Here is a 15,364-nt window from a genome sequence, read left to right on the forward strand (position 1 = left end):
CTATGTATGAAAAGCAGTTGAGAGCAGGTTTATTACCATGTAGCAATTTCTCGATTGTCATCCTCTGGTGGTGCTTTCAGGATGTCTGTGGCAACAGTATGGCAAGGGTAGTCAGCAAAACAGAAGATGTCAGGGTTTATGAGGGAATGTTGGATGAAGGAGAGCTGGAATAAAAAAGATGTCAGAAGTAGTTTAGACATTGGAGTTTCAGGGTTCCTTCCACTTATCAAGTGCCACATTTTGAGAACGATCCAAATCAACCAAGCAGCAGGGATGAGCCAAGCTTCACTGGGTGTTTTAAGCAAGGCTGAGCCTCACACTTCTAGAACTGGAGAATGATGGGTGTGCACATGCTGAGGATACTTGTTTGCAACAAGCTGTGGCCTTTTAATGTAACCAGGTAAGCACTCCAGAGCACTGCCATGCAGCAGCAGTTCCATGCTCAGCTGCACTACACCCCAGAACTCTGCTGGGGCCAAAGGCAGGGTCCCAGTGCACAGCAAGTGACCATGTCCCACACAATGCAGGCAATCATACATGGTACTTCTGTAACACACCTGAGGCTTGTGCCTTACAGGCCAAGGTCTCAAATGAGGATTATTCTAAACATTCACACTACTAATCTCCATTTATCATTCAAGAAACTCAGGAATTTTGCAAATATTCTACAGATAGAGCAAAAATGTTGGTAAACATACCTGGCCCTCTGCATGCTTCCAAGGTCTGTATATGGCATTAACTGGAAAAACCTCCATGCCCAGCCCTCTCTGGATGCCAAAAACTACAATATGCAGGCCCTTGCTATCACGAATCTGAAATCCTGGATGGTCCAATTCATATGTCACTACCTTGAAGTCCAGGCTAGGGTTCTGCAACCAGACAAACAAGGATTGTGAGCTTTGCACATTACCACCTTCAGTACTGTCCTGAAAGAGCCCCTCTTCATCAGTATTGTACCCAGCTTAACATCCACCCAACTTTTAGCTGAAAGCAAGGGTTTTGTTTCAAAAAGAGATGTATTTATATATAGTTGTGAGAATTTGATGCAAGTTAATGATTTAAACTACCCTGTGAGATTGCACTTCCCCAGCACTACAGCAGCTGTCTGTCCTTCCAAACATTTAATTAACAATTCTTTAAACACCACAAACATACAGCTCCTCTTTTAGCATATTAACTTACTCCTTCCCTAAGCTTCCACACCCTCCAATAAAAGCCAGAAGGGTCTGATCTGCTGACAAGCAGAATTTGCTCCTCCTTTTGCAAAATGTAAACTCCAAGACCTTGTAAAGCACACAATAGGAACAGCATGAAACAATATTTATGAGGGAGCTTGGAGGAAACTGTGGCCATTACGGAACACAAACCACTCATTTCAGAGATAGGTGAGCACCAGAGACAGAGCTATTTTACAGCCCAAGGTTTAGAAAAACAAAACAGTGACTTCTGCATAGGGAACATACAGAAAAAATCCCATATAAGGCAAGCAAAGGAAATGGTACTCATGTGTAACTGAGCTCATTACAAAAATTGCTGCTCATAAAGCAGTGGAAAAAACCTTCCTATTTCTATAGTGCTATCATACCTAAGAAGTAATAAAGAAGAGTTTTGGAATGAGTAGCTACAAAGATACTTTCATTTTCATCACTTATACCAACAGTAAGAAGTTTTCCAAAACAAGGTCTCTGATGCACAAAATCTTCCACTGTCATAAATAAATACACTGAACCACAAAAACCCTCAGAGAACACATGGTGGAATACATGGGAGCAGTGTGGAATGAATCTCAAACTGCACCCAAGCTATCCATTCAAGTAGCTTCCACTTCCCAGAATTCCTCAAAATTTTCTTGTTCATGAGGGAAAAAACCCCAGCATTTAAGTACAGTTACTTAGAGAGATTCAAAGCTATTCGGGCTGTTGGGGAGCTCAAAGAGGTTTATGATCACAGTGAGATATGCCCTGCTTTATCCATATGAAAGACCAAGATGCTCACAAGACTTACCAGCTCTTTAAGAACATCAATCAACACCTCCACATTCCAGGTATGGGCTTGGCTTCCGTCACTCTTATCTTTGCCATCACTCCAAATCCCACTGCCAGGAGCCGAAATAGACTGCAAGTCAAATACACTGAATCAAACACTAGTAAAAAATAAAGCAGTCACAACACCCACTGGCTACAGAACTCCCTGCACTAGGAAGGTACAAACAGAAGTTCAGCCTAGTAATGACATCAGTTTAACACTCTGAGGATCTTTCATTCATGAAAGTATTACAGATGTTTACAGCAGAACAGTCAGCAGTACAAGTACTAAATAATACAAGCAATTGTTAAATTCCTAGAGGCCAGCATTTTAACTCCTCCTTCTGTGAAATATAACCCCCAGGAGAACAGGCACTCACTTGTAATGAAATACCATCCGTCAATCCTGAATGAGTTCGAGCCATCATCCCCAAAACCCTGGCAACCTGGGCAGCCGTGACTTCCCGAACACCAAACTGCATGATTATGTTGCGACATTCTTCAACACTAAGATGCAACAAAACACAGATCTTAGAGGAAAGCAGCTTTCACTGCAGCACAACTGAACACCTCAGCCCAATTAGTCAAATGATCACACGTAACAAAATTTGAGGACAATCAAGAAGAAAAGCACTCTAGACAATGTGTGCAATTATTTCAATGAAATGCACTGTGCCACGTTTCCAGTTCAAAGCCAGGTGTACTGAAGTGACAGGGATGTCACAGAGATGTTTCACAGACTATGCTCTGTCAAAGCAAAAGCACAGGGCAGGTTTAGCACTCTTCTTGCTTAAAAGCACTTCCACTACTGATCTGTGATACAGAGCTTCAGAGACTCAAGTTTTCTGCTACCTAAAAGCAAAACAAAGGCTTTGAGAATGCACATTTCAAAATGCTGACATGCACTCTTCAAAGGTAGGCTGTGAACATTTGCCCTTCAGCCTGATATGAACCACAGCATCCCTGAGCAGAGGGCATCACCAAAAACCTCCCAGGAGACAAGAGAGAAAACAAAGAGCAGATGCCTGAGTTTCAACTTCAGAACTGAAGGCTTTTTTTGCAGTTTTTTTTTCCATTTTGTATATACTTCATAACTAGGCTAGGAAGATTTATATAGCATGAGTATATAAACTGTTTTATTAACAGGCATGTGTTAAAGGAAATAATTCAGTATCTTCCACACATGGTGTTTTTTCTTCTTGGTTTAAAAATACACTCATGTTAATACCTTTGAGATTTCATCACCTTCTCAAAGTAATCAATAGTCTTTCTCTTGAAATTTTACCTTATGTTTCTTAAAAAAAAAGCAGGTTAGCTTCATTCTGAGGGCTAAGTTTTGCAAGAGTAAGTTTTTCCAACACTCTAGTGGCATTTAGCTGGAATTTATGTCTACCCAGATACTTTTATTTTCACTTATGAAAGGATGATAGTCAAATTCTTATGAAAACTTCACAAGCAATGTAAATCCTTTTATGTAGCACTTCTTATCATAACAGAATTCCACACAGTGTCTACAGGCATGTAATACACATTAGAAGGAAGCAAAATACCACCAGAATTCAAATAAACAACCTCATAGTACTTGGTAAGATTCTATTTATTTTAGTAGTTAAAGTGCTCTTTACCTTTTACCTCAAGAAATGACAGAGAAAACCACCACCACCCAAAGTGACATGCTTGAAAATTTCATTTTCCTACAAACCTTGCACAAAAGCCATAGCCAACTTCTTGCATGAAATCTGCCAGAGAACTCTCCATCATGGTTTTGGCTATCCCTCCAGAATCAGGCAGGATCCTGTCCATTAGAATGTCCCGTTTTTCAGGGTAGAGAAGTGGTGCAAGCACCACAGGGCAACGCTCCTGGGGAAAATCTAAAAAGCAAGAGTAACAAAGTGTCAAAACATCAGCTGCATGTGAAAGAGTATTCAAAATTATTCCACTGCTGTGCTAGAGTTGGCCTGCTGCTGCAGAAATCAAGAGGGCACGGATGCAGCATCCCTCCATCCCATTTTCAGTTCTCTCCTGGCACTGGGATATTCCTAGAGAAGAAGAATGTAGACTAAACTAGGCTCGTGCAGGTTCACAGCAGCTCTGTAGCTGCCCAAAAGGCCAGCAGCTGTGCTGGTGTAAGTTTAGAACTAGATTGTCACTAACAGCAGTTATCCAAAAAAAGCACAGGGCAGGAAACAATACAGCAGTCCAGCAAAAGCCACTCCTCCAACTCAGGAAATATTAGGAAACAAAGGATCTGCTACTGAGTCTAAGAAATGTAGCAAAACTAAGCCAGGCACTTGAGCACAGAAAGAGTAAATATTCATTTTTTTCCTTCCTGGCAGGCAAAGTTTAAGAGAGAGTAGTAATGACAGGATCATATCTGTGGATCAGAGTTCTGCTCACAGTGGGGAGCAGCAAAGCCACCTCGTGGGAGGGCCTTCCTGACACAGCACCATTGACATAGAACATCTCAATACCCTCCAGGGCTGTTTCAAGAAGAGTGCCCAACATCCCAAAGCAAAGTGTCAGGAATTACACAAGCTAATACACTGATCTTTATTAAAATACATATGAACTAAGAAGTAATATTTAAAAACTTAGAACAAATATTTTGCTCTTGTACAAATGGTAGCTTCCTCTAGGTCTGTGCAGAACGAAGGAGTGGGTTAAGCTCAATTATCATCTTGAGTCCAAATCCTCCCTAGTGTGACAGGTTTAGAGCAAACACTGGTTTTGGAAAGGAACAGACTACAATGGCAGCTTTCAGGAAATGAACCACAGTTCAAGTCAGAAGTACCTCCCCTCACTGTTCTAGTGCTTCCTCATAGATCTGCATCTAATATAATAAAGCAATGCTTAAATGCACCTGTTTGAAATTTGTTCCTTACTCTGTTAGAGGGTTTTCAACTACAGTGCACTGAGCTGCTTTAGTTAAATTCACAAATACCATGCCACACAAGCAAACACAGACTTGAATATCCCTTACTTAATGTTTATTCATCAAAACTTTTCAAGAACATGAGATCACGTTACTGCTCATTGAAAGCAAACAGAACTGTGGTACTTTTCTGTCAGTTTAGAACTAAGAAAATTTATCAAGTCCTAAGTCAGCAAGCTCCCCATCACTTCAGCACTCTGCACTGACAGCAAGTCATGAAAATTCATCTCAAAGTCTGCATCTGGTCAGGCTTCCTGAACAGCACCACTTACCTCTACGTAATGTTTTGAGGAAAGCGTCAATCTGCTCCTGTCCTACCCCAAAGGCTCCCTTCTGCCCAAAGAGGAGATGGGAGAGGAGAAGGTGCAGGACCTCTATTGCAATATCTTGGAAGCCACCTTCTTGATTTCCACTGACGTCTGCGTCAATGTAAGAGCGCAAAAGATCCGGGAGTTTCTGTTTGATAAACTGGGCAGCTTTAGGAAACAGAAGAGGTTAAAGTCAAAACCTGGGATTCTGCTTTAATGTTAGATTCATTTAGCTAGTCACCATTCTCTTAATTTGAGTTTGTTTACCGTAGGCCACAACAATTCAGATTTAAACAGAAATGTCATACCTAAGAACTCAAATATTAACAGACAACTACAATTTAAGATATCACAATACACCAATTTGATTAATTATCAAGCAAGTCATTCATGAAAATGCTTCAACTTCACACACAAGATGACTGTCAACTATTGCCCCTCCCAATGGCACCACTAATTGCAAGGTCAGGTCAGGCAGGCACACATCTACCCATCTGGAAAGCACACTGCTGAAAAAGGCTGTCCCTGCCTGCAGCACTTCAGCAAACTTACCAAAACCTCGCAGATCTGAGCTGAAAGAGTTCAGTAAAGCCAGACCAAAAATCACCTACAAACAAAAACAAACATCATAGTAAGGAGACTTTATCCTTTCTAATCTGCAAAGTAAAAAAAAAAAAAAAAAAAAAAATTTTTAAATAAGCGTTCACCTACCTCTTGAACTTTACTTAATTTGATGACTTTACTCAATTGGGCAAATAAATGGGGTGAAGGCTTTAGACTCTGAAATAAGTAAGAAGAATAAGATGAAAGTTGTTTTGGGATTAATCTCATTTGCAATATGTCAGACTATCTAGAGTATTTGCAACCTTGGAATATTAGTAACTATTCTGCTGCAGGTTAACACAAAGCTTCTATGGCTAGACAACTTTCCAATTACTTTTGGATACATTTTCTCTAAAAGCTTCTTCCATATATCCCACTATTTAACCACTATCATGGCTTCCATATTGAAAGAAACAGAAGCAGTGATGATTTGTTTTGGTTCTGGTGCCATAAACAAGCCATGAAGTACCAACATTAGATGAAGTAGTAAAATTAAGTTTGCAGTCATTCTGAGTGATTGACTAACTCACTTAGTTTAACAAAAAAAAAAAAAACCCACACCAACTACGCAAGCTCAGGTTTTGAAAAATTTACTACAAGGGAAAACTAGTTGGTTTTCTAGAGACCAATTCAGTGCAATTTCTGACACTGGGATCCCCTTCAAGAAGCACACAAACCTTCTGATAGTGCAAGGGATTGTCAATGGCGTACGACAGCGTCGAGATAAAGTTTGGTTTTGTAATCAGCGACGCACACTCCTGGATCAGAAATTGAGTCTGAAAACAACAAGATAACTTGAAGGATTTGTAACAGGACAATAAAAATAAACTAATGTGCACTATGTACAGAAAAGCTAAAAGATAAATACTTATGTAAGTCACAATTCTCTCTAACAGCAACTAACTTCCTTTCATTCAAGCTTTCCTCAGGTTTGCTTTGCTTTTAGGACTGACAAAGTGATGAAACATTCTCCATCATATGTGCAACGTTTTGCTTTCTGTAAACATCCTCACACATTGCAATAGACAACCCAAGAGTATTTGATTCACGGTCAGGAGCTAAAAAGTCTGCAGCAAAATTGCTTAAAGATGAAAACAGCCCTGCCAATAGACACAGTCAGCACCAGAAATATTAGTTAATGGATTTGGACAAACTCTTAACATACACAGAAAGGCTTTCAAAGTAGAGCACTGCATCTGGTAAAAGTAGCATTTGTACTGATGCAACCTGTATTTTTCCAGAGCAAGAGATTGTAAGTCAGATATCATTCTGAGGATTGGCAAAAAGTGCTTGTAGTTCAAAGGCCATATAACCAGAAAAAAAGTTTATTTTAATCTACTGCTTCTAACCTGCCTTTGTGCTTGACCTGGATGAAATCCCACAGTAGATTTTTAACAATCAAAATTAATAAACAGACATGTTGGTGTAAACTGTACCTGATGAAAATCTTTGCCACTACTTTTACCATCGCCACTGAAATCCACGTGCGAGAATAGACAGCGTAGTAAATGCCTGTCTGCCTCGGGACCGTGCCTATTCACAATCTGGAAAAAAAGTATCAAAAAAAGAGCAAACAGTCATTACAAAGCAAGATCTGGGTCTAGCACCATGGATACAGCAGTACTGCTAGTAGTCAAATCATCCACATTTCAACAAAACTGCTAAAAATGTTCCTTTTAATCAGTAACCTAGAAACCACATCATTACCTCTATTTGCAAATAAGTATAAACAAAGGATCTAGACACAAGTCACTACATAGAAGCCATACATTTCAGGGGTGGTATTCTTACAAAGCTAAGTAAAAAGGGGTTTTCAAGTTCCCCTCAGCATTCTGCCATCAAAGCAGCCCAGAACCCACACAGTCCATGGCCTCACTTTTCCCCATTTTTTCCCACAGCTCCAGTGCCTAACTCTGCAAGAACACAGCCTTGGGACAGCACCTGTGCAAGGGGTGATCTGCATTTGCTGACTTACAAAACCTATCACTCATTACTAAATCTTAATGTTACATTTTTGTTTGCATCCCCTACTATATACCTTAAGTTTAACTCTTAGCTACAGACCAGCTCATCAGCTTGTTGTCTGAAATAGCTGCAGACTGTTTCAGAACTTGCTCCTTTTCTTTACACCCCAACCAAGTGGACAGCATTACTTGCTTTTAATAGAATCCATACTGTCATTAATGTGAAGCCAGGAGCTTGCCTCTTTGGCCAAACAGTAGCATCTAGTAAAAAAATCCAACCTTCATCTACTAGCAACGTTTTCCCCACTGTTTTCTCTTTTCTAGCTGCAGGAGAGACACAAATGTGCCAGGAAAAACCTGCAGCTCTGCCTCTGGTCTGCCTGCCTACACCAAGCCCACTGCTTCCCCAGTCATGAATGCCCTTGTTTGCCAGCAGCTTCTTTGTGCAAAGAGACAAACAGGGTTGCTTTAGGCTCTGATGGTTGACTGTTTTCATCTCAATTTTTCTACTGTTATCTGACACTATGCTTCCCTTTTCCTCAGAGCCTGCTGATTCCAGTGGCTGCCAAGTTTTGTTCTGCTGGAAAAAAAAACTTCCAGGTTGAATCCAGCTCTGCTTCTTGACCAGAGGCTATAAAATACATGCCTGTGGTATGTCAGTCCAGAGTAAACAGCCCAGCTGTGGTGACAGCTGGGCCTTTGAAGGCAGCCATACCCCAGGATCAGGAAGGTGCTCAGACTGGTGCAAAAGGCAGCAAACCTGAATTAACAGCAAGGCCTACTACCTAGCTCAGGCTTCAGAAGACAGGCAGGTTGCTCAGGCAATCACAATCAAATACAAAGATTCGGATGTGGTAACAAGACTGACATAAAGCTGGATCAATTTCCTAAGAAGCTGCCTGGTGCTGTGTGACCAAGGTGAATTCATCAAAGTAAGCAAATGCCAAAGAAAACTGTAATACTAAAGCCATCCACCCAACTTGCTTGCATCAGGAGTAGATTGCTTCCTTGCACTGAGGCATCTTCCAAAGGACAATAATTTGAAAATTTAACATACAGGAAGGAAGGCTAAAAGTGCAGTGTATCATATTTCAATTCTAACTACATTCCCAAAAAAGCTCTTCCAGGAAATGGGTAATGAGAATTGCCAGTTTTCCTGAAGAAAGAGCTGAAAGAAACCTTTGTATTGGCAGCCTTGATACACATTTACATGACAGTGCATCCAGTCAGAAAATCAGATCACAAATACTATATTTTTACTGCAGGGGTCACCAAGTACTGACAGGGGCTGCCCAGAAAAGTTGTAGAGCCTCCATCCATGTTGGCTGGAGAGGGATTTCTGGGAAACCCACTCTGAGTGACTGACTGAGCAGGAGGTGGGACCACACGACCTCCACAGGTCCCATCCAACCTCAACCAGTCTGTGATTTAGGATAAAGCCTGAGCCACATGTATTTGGATTTATCAGGTAATGTGTTTGGCCAAATACAGGATTAGACAAAAAATAACTCAGTTTTTCTACATCCAAAAACTTCTGCTTTCCTAAATAAACCCATCCACAAAGCCCTTTCCCTCTCTCCAGTCAGGCTCTCCTTACCACTTAAGGAGACCACAAAAACTCACTTCAGAGGAAGTAATGGTTTAGAATTTGTGTCTGACAAATGCATAAAATATTTCTGAGTTTTTTAAACATACATTCCATTTCTTTAAGCATTAGCTATATTAAATGACTACTGATAACATATTTAAACAGAAATTAATTCTTCAAGCCTTGCCACTGTTACACTCGAGTGACATATTTAAACAGAAGTGTCATTTTGGTCAGTTGAGACAAGAACAAATCCAAGTATGAATTTCCACAACTCCACATGCTTAGGTGGAAACTTTGTAATATTGAGTGAATCATGCCAAAAATTTACCCCAAGCAGTGAACCATGAGACAGAATTACAGCACATATATTCTCTTCAACTAAAGAAATATTGTACCAGCAACCGCAAAAGTAAAGCAATGCCAGGAAAATAAAATTTAAAATAAAAAAAAGACAAGGGATTAAGATTTTAGGAATTTAGCCTTGAAATTCTAGGTCTGCTTTATCAGCATATACAATTCAGCCATTTCCACAGAGCAGGTCCCAGTCTCTCACCCCTTTCACCACAGCGAGGCTAAGAGGCCTGGCTGAAGGGCAAGGAACAATTCTGTTTTACAGAGCTGTGCTCCAAGTGAATGGCAGATCAACCACATCTTCTCCCAAACCAAGTCATGCTTTAGTCACACCTTGCTGCAAAAACCATCTGTTGAAACTAACAGTGATCAAAAGGAGAGCATGATCCCAAAATGAGCCCCGGAGTACTGAACTTGCAAAAACAGAGAAACTCACAAAAGTTACAAGAGACCCATTCCATCTCACACTTGAAAAACCAATACTGCTGAAATCACTCTGCTCTCACCTCAAGATAACCAAATAATGCACTTTTAAAGACATCAAATGTTACAGAAACTCACTGCTTAACCCTCTGCCCTTCTAATCTGATTCAAATCGCTGCAGGATTGCCCTGCTGCAGGAAAAACCCTCAACACTGAGTGGCCCAGCTGGCTGCTGGGAACTGAACTAAACCAGTTTCTAAAACTAGCTCAGTAGCCATTCACTTCCTCCTAAGCACTGCTCTGCAGATAATGCTTTGCAGTCCACCCTGCAAGTCAGAGCTATTTTTAAAAAGGTCAGTTAAAACAGAATTCTTGCCCTAATCATAGATATTTGGGTCTCAACATGCAGTGACTCTGCCTGCCTTCTGCAAACCCAGGGCCAAGACAGTCAGCTCAGCTTCACAACCAAGCCATGAGTCACTGAATGACAAGAGGAAAAAAAACTTCCATCAAGGGAGGAGAGAACATTCAGAGGTAAATTACATCATACTCAGGCTTTCAGCGCAACAACTCTGAGCACTGAATGTATACATCTTCCTCCCCTTCCTTCCCAATCAGTGTTCTATTGAATGGCTGAAAGTGGAAAGATTTGACCTGGAGAAGTTAGGAAAGCTTTTCATGCCACCCTTCAGGAGCAGCAGTTAATCCTGATATTCAGCTACAAAGTTAATACTGGTCTCAGCTCTGAGCTGTATTCCATGACTTGGCAGATGAACCAGCAGGAGTATCAGACACACCCTGCAGCTCCCAACACCACAGAAAACAGCAAACAGTAATATATACAAGAGCACGGCAGAGCACAAATACAAACCAGAAGAGAAACTCCAGTTCTCTTTACAAAGTTTATTTTGTAGCACACATCACTTTACTCACATGCTGTATTTCCTGCTGGCTGGCTCGGTAGTTTTTCTTGGTTAAATTGTCCACCAGGTAGCTGATTTGAGACAAGGCCAGCGAGAGCGAGTCAAGATTCATTGCTGGTTGGGGCGGAAGCAGGCGGCCGAGCCCGGCGCAAAATCACCATTATTCCCCTTTAGTCACCTCAGAGACAGGTCAATTTTTTTTCCCCCAGTGAGTCTTTATCTGTTTCTGTGTTACTTGCTTCAGCTCTTCTTTCTCAGTTGTCTTTGTCTGTTCTGAAACATGGCACCTGGAAAAGAGTATTAAATTAGATTTAAGTTCTGTAGCAACGTCACATAACTATATTCGCAAGGAAAATGAAGTAGTATTAAGCTCTGTTGTTTTTACACTACCCAACCACTTTTGTTTCTGCATTTTGCAGTCTGAAAGACCCTGCAAACAGCTCAATGAGAAGAATGATTTTCAGCACCATAAGAAAGAAGAAAATGAGATGAATAAAGAACTAGATACACAGCAACAATCAGAGGTCAGAATCATTCAAAGCATCCATCATAAACTAATAAAAACCACACTTTTACCATCTCATTTTGCCCCAGTACATCCACACAGTACTGCCTCAACCCCGGTACACCAAAAGAAGCAATCGTGAATGAGCAACGCACAAAGAACTGCAATAAACTAACCCTAACATTTGGCTTATACTGAAACAGCTTTTCCAGCGAGCTACAACAGCAGAGCTTGCCAGCTTAATAAATTTCTATGACAACACAAAACTTGGCACTTGACATCTCATCTGTTAAATTACAGATTGCCAGTGTGACAAAATTGCATCCCAAAGCAAGTCCTGCATATCCAACAGTGTGGGGAGCGTCAAACGAAGCCCCAAGCTGCTCTGAGCAGCAGCACTGTGCATTGCCAAAGGTAGAATCAAGCTGGAGTCACTGCTCGGAAGCTCTACCTGATCAAAACACAAAGGTCACTGGGCTTCATGCCAAGAGTCTGAAGATCCCTTTTGCAGAAGAAAAACTATTGCTTTGTGGTCTTGGCTCTCCATGGCAGAAACCAGCAGCACACGATTGGTGCCTCATCATGGGAATGGATGGCTGGGGTGATGTGCTGGCCCAGGGAGCCTCCCTGCAGCAGCACAGCACCCATGCCGGCCTCCCTCTGCTGCACCCAGCACACACAGCCCGGCCTCCCTCTGCCTGCACCCAACACCCACAGCCCGGCCTCCCTCTGCCTGCACCCAACACACACAGCCCGGCCTCCCTCTGCCTGCACCCACAGCACACACAGCAGGTGAACAGGCTGTGCTGGGTGCAAGCAGAACTCTCCTTCCCAACTCTCTTTTTTCACTTGCTTACACTTGGAACCATACCTTATACTTCAAAACATCAGGAGCAACAAATCCTACCAGAGGAAATTAAGATTACTCTGCCATTCGAAAAAATTTATTATATTACACAAATATATGGGTAAATTATTTGTAAGAAAAGTCAAATCAACTGACCTGCAGACTTTCAGTATGCCAAAAAAACCCCAGACTACTCAATGAAGGTATGCAGGATCCTTCTTAAGCAACAAAGCTTACATCTCACGAAGAACAAATTTTCTACCAGTAATACTGAAAGTATTCTTCAATGACAAGGCAGTTGGTATCTAAAAGAATTTCAGAGCATGTCTAAAACTGCAGTCAGAAGAATTACACAAAACTTCCATTTCTTTTTAGTACATCTGACAAGCTAGAATTCATTACCTTTATATATAAAGGTTTAAAAGGCCATTGACTGAGGAACATCTAGAAAGGAGGACTGGCACAGAAGTTTAAAAAGATTTTCAGTAGTACAGGATCTGAATTTTTTTTTAAATAACCTTTAAATTCCCCTTTTGGAATAACCTAGAAAATGTCACTGGGTTTGGCAAGTACATGCCTTCCAAGACAGTCTTACTGGAAGGGTTTAACATACATGACCAATACAAAGCTTCTGAAAAGCATTTGTTAAGAATCAAGCACACAGAGCTCAGCACCGTACTTGCAGTTACTAAAAGCAGCAGGGGAATTCAGCCCCATCAGAGCCAGCTCACAGCAACCAGCCTGGAGAACTCACAGGCTGTTTGAACTGCCTACAGGGCATAACACAAAACTTCAACTTGGCCAATTTTTAAGGCAGTAACAGAATTTCAGAGTTTGCCTTTCAGGGCCCTAGGAAGAAAAAACACATTTCTCTGGGCATTTTTCATCATATCAATACAAACAGCACAGCAATCACACCTACTCCACCTAAACTCAGGGGTTTTAGTACTGAAATTCTCCAGCTGGGCTCAAGCCTCCCTGCTGCCATACCACACACTGACCATCCCACCCTCCTATCAGCATCTCTTGTCTTCCACAAAAGCAGGCAATGCTTTGATTGCAAAGCAGCAAAACAAGCTTTGCCACCTTCCAACTGCAAAATCTGCCAGTGCCACTGGACAATCCAAGCTGAAGGCAAAATGGATTTTTTCTTTCAAGGAAGAGCCTGAGCAAACACAGAGACTCAAGGAACACAATAGCTGAGGAAACAGCTTCCTACTTATGTTCTAAACATATGGTTGGCACTGTGTGTATCCCAGCACACAGCAAACCTGACAGCTCCCCCGGACACAACATTAACAGCACTTCAGAGGTTCAAATAAACTCACTCAGGAGAGTACAGAGTAACCAAGGGAGCCTTGTCTGCAAAGCAGAACTGCACAGGTACCTCTTTGGTCATTCAGTGCAAGACTCAAATTCAATTACTACAGCACTGATTAAGGAAGCTATGAATGCTATGTGAAGCAGACTTTATTTTTAGATCCATATATCCTTAGTGGGAATGAATCTCCCTGCACTGGCCTCAACAATTCAGGAAGCTTTCAGTCCATGGGACAAACCTGCCAGGTTCAGACAAGTCAGGCCTCAGCCACAGGGAGTTTATAAAAAAATTCAGATTACCTGGTAAAATTATCTACTTTCAGCCACAGATCCTATTATACAGTAATGGATTAATACACCCAGCACGGGACTCAGGAGCTCTTACAATATTACTATTTTATACTGTGCAACATAAAAAATATTTACCAAGTTCTACAGCATTACACACCCTGAACACTTCCTAAGGGAAACAACAAAAAACAATGGCATATATTTCAGTAGGTCTTTTTTCAGGAGCAGAGTCCTGTTGGATTAAAACATAAATGCAATAAAATTTCAGGCAAGAATCCAAAGATCACAAAATAGAGTGGGTCGATATGAAACCACCCATCAGGTGTGACCAAAGACACTCCCTAATAACCAGAAATCACTAGAGAGTAACTAAGCTTTGATGGTGAAGTTGACAGACCTGAAGTCTTCCACGAATTCAGAAACATCACTACAAAGGAAGTAATTTCAAAATTACTTTAAGCTAACTTTGGATCTTTTATTCAGCATTTGCAGAAGTAAGTAACTACTGCCACTGGATTTCAGGATTTGTGTGATTTCAGGGCACATGTGCTGCATGTGGAGGATAAAACAGATCAAGTGACACAAGCAGCAATGTGTTTGCTGATTGGGTTCTAAACTCCTGTCACAAAACATCACAAAACATGCTAAAGGGACCAGTGCTAAACCTGCACTCCAGAACAGTCCCTTACCCTCTTTTTAAACTCATGACCAAATACAAAACATGGAAGGGCAGCACACCCCTCTGAAGGCTGACACTGGGAGCAATGCAAGGCAGAGAGGTGGTTTTCAATCATTCTGTACTTTACATTTCGCTTTGAAATCTACCGAGGGAAAAAGCCCAGAGTGAAATTCACATTAGGAGTAAAATAAGCTCCCGATTCATTTGACCACTTCAAATTCAGGTGTTTACAAACAGAAAGGACACCTGAACATTCCATACACTGGAAAGCTGCACCCAATTCAGTAAACTGGAAGTCAAGAGATGATGAGACACAGTAACTTCAGTTTTCAGCACCTAAGCTGTTCCTACACACTCAGGTCACTGAAGTTGCAGTTTGGAATCTATCTCAAATACATGAGATATGCATCAAACATGACATGGCTGCTTCAGGCATTTCCACATCTCAACCTGGACTGTTAAAAAAAACCCCAAAACAAGAAGAAACTCTCACTTCCCAGTTCTCCTTCTGACAAGAACTCCAGAATAAAGTTTCTGCTGAAGGGAAAAAAATGAGAGACTAATTATTAAATGCTTCCTGTTTTTTTACCATTCAAAATGTGT

The 15,364-nt window shown here is 41.2% G+C and overlaps 1 protein-coding gene across 7 annotated transcripts in view; it reads right to left on the reverse strand.

Annotated features, from left to right (window-relative positions):
* CNOT1 (CCR4-NOT transcription complex subunit 1) overlaps nt 1–15,364 on the reverse strand; it is a 55,508-nt gene that overhangs the window by 38,449 nt on the left and 1,695 nt on the right. For all 7 annotated transcript variants that reach the window (XM_074550926.1, XM_014269704.3, XM_074550922.1 and 4 more), the window contains exons 2-12: nt 11,130–11,406; nt 7,304–7,411; nt 6,545–6,643; nt 5,976–6,044; nt 5,817–5,871; nt 5,229–5,432; nt 3,727–3,895; nt 2,405–2,531; nt 2,005–2,115; nt 699–869; nt 37–164 (exon numbers count right to left, since the gene is read on the reverse strand). In XM_074550926.1, coding sequence (XP_074407027.1) covers nt 37–164; nt 699–869; nt 2,005–2,115; nt 2,405–2,531; nt 3,727–3,895; nt 5,229–5,432; nt 5,817–5,871; nt 5,976–6,044; nt 6,545–6,643; nt 7,304–7,411; nt 11,130–11,231 — 1,343 coding nt within the window. In that variant the 5' untranslated portion in view covers nt 11,232–11,406. The remainder of the gene's footprint in view (nt 1–36; nt 165–698; nt 870–2,004; nt 2,116–2,404; nt 2,532–3,726; nt 3,896–5,228; nt 5,433–5,816; nt 5,872–5,975; nt 6,045–6,544; nt 6,644–7,303; nt 7,412–11,129; nt 11,407–15,364) is intronic.

The sequence above is a fragment of the Zonotrichia albicollis genome, chromosome 13, assembly GCF_047830755.1.
Source record: "Zonotrichia albicollis isolate bZonAlb1 chromosome 13, bZonAlb1.hap1, whole genome shotgun sequence".
Taxonomy (NCBI): Eukaryota; Metazoa; Chordata; class Aves; order Passeriformes; family Passerellidae; genus Zonotrichia; species Zonotrichia albicollis.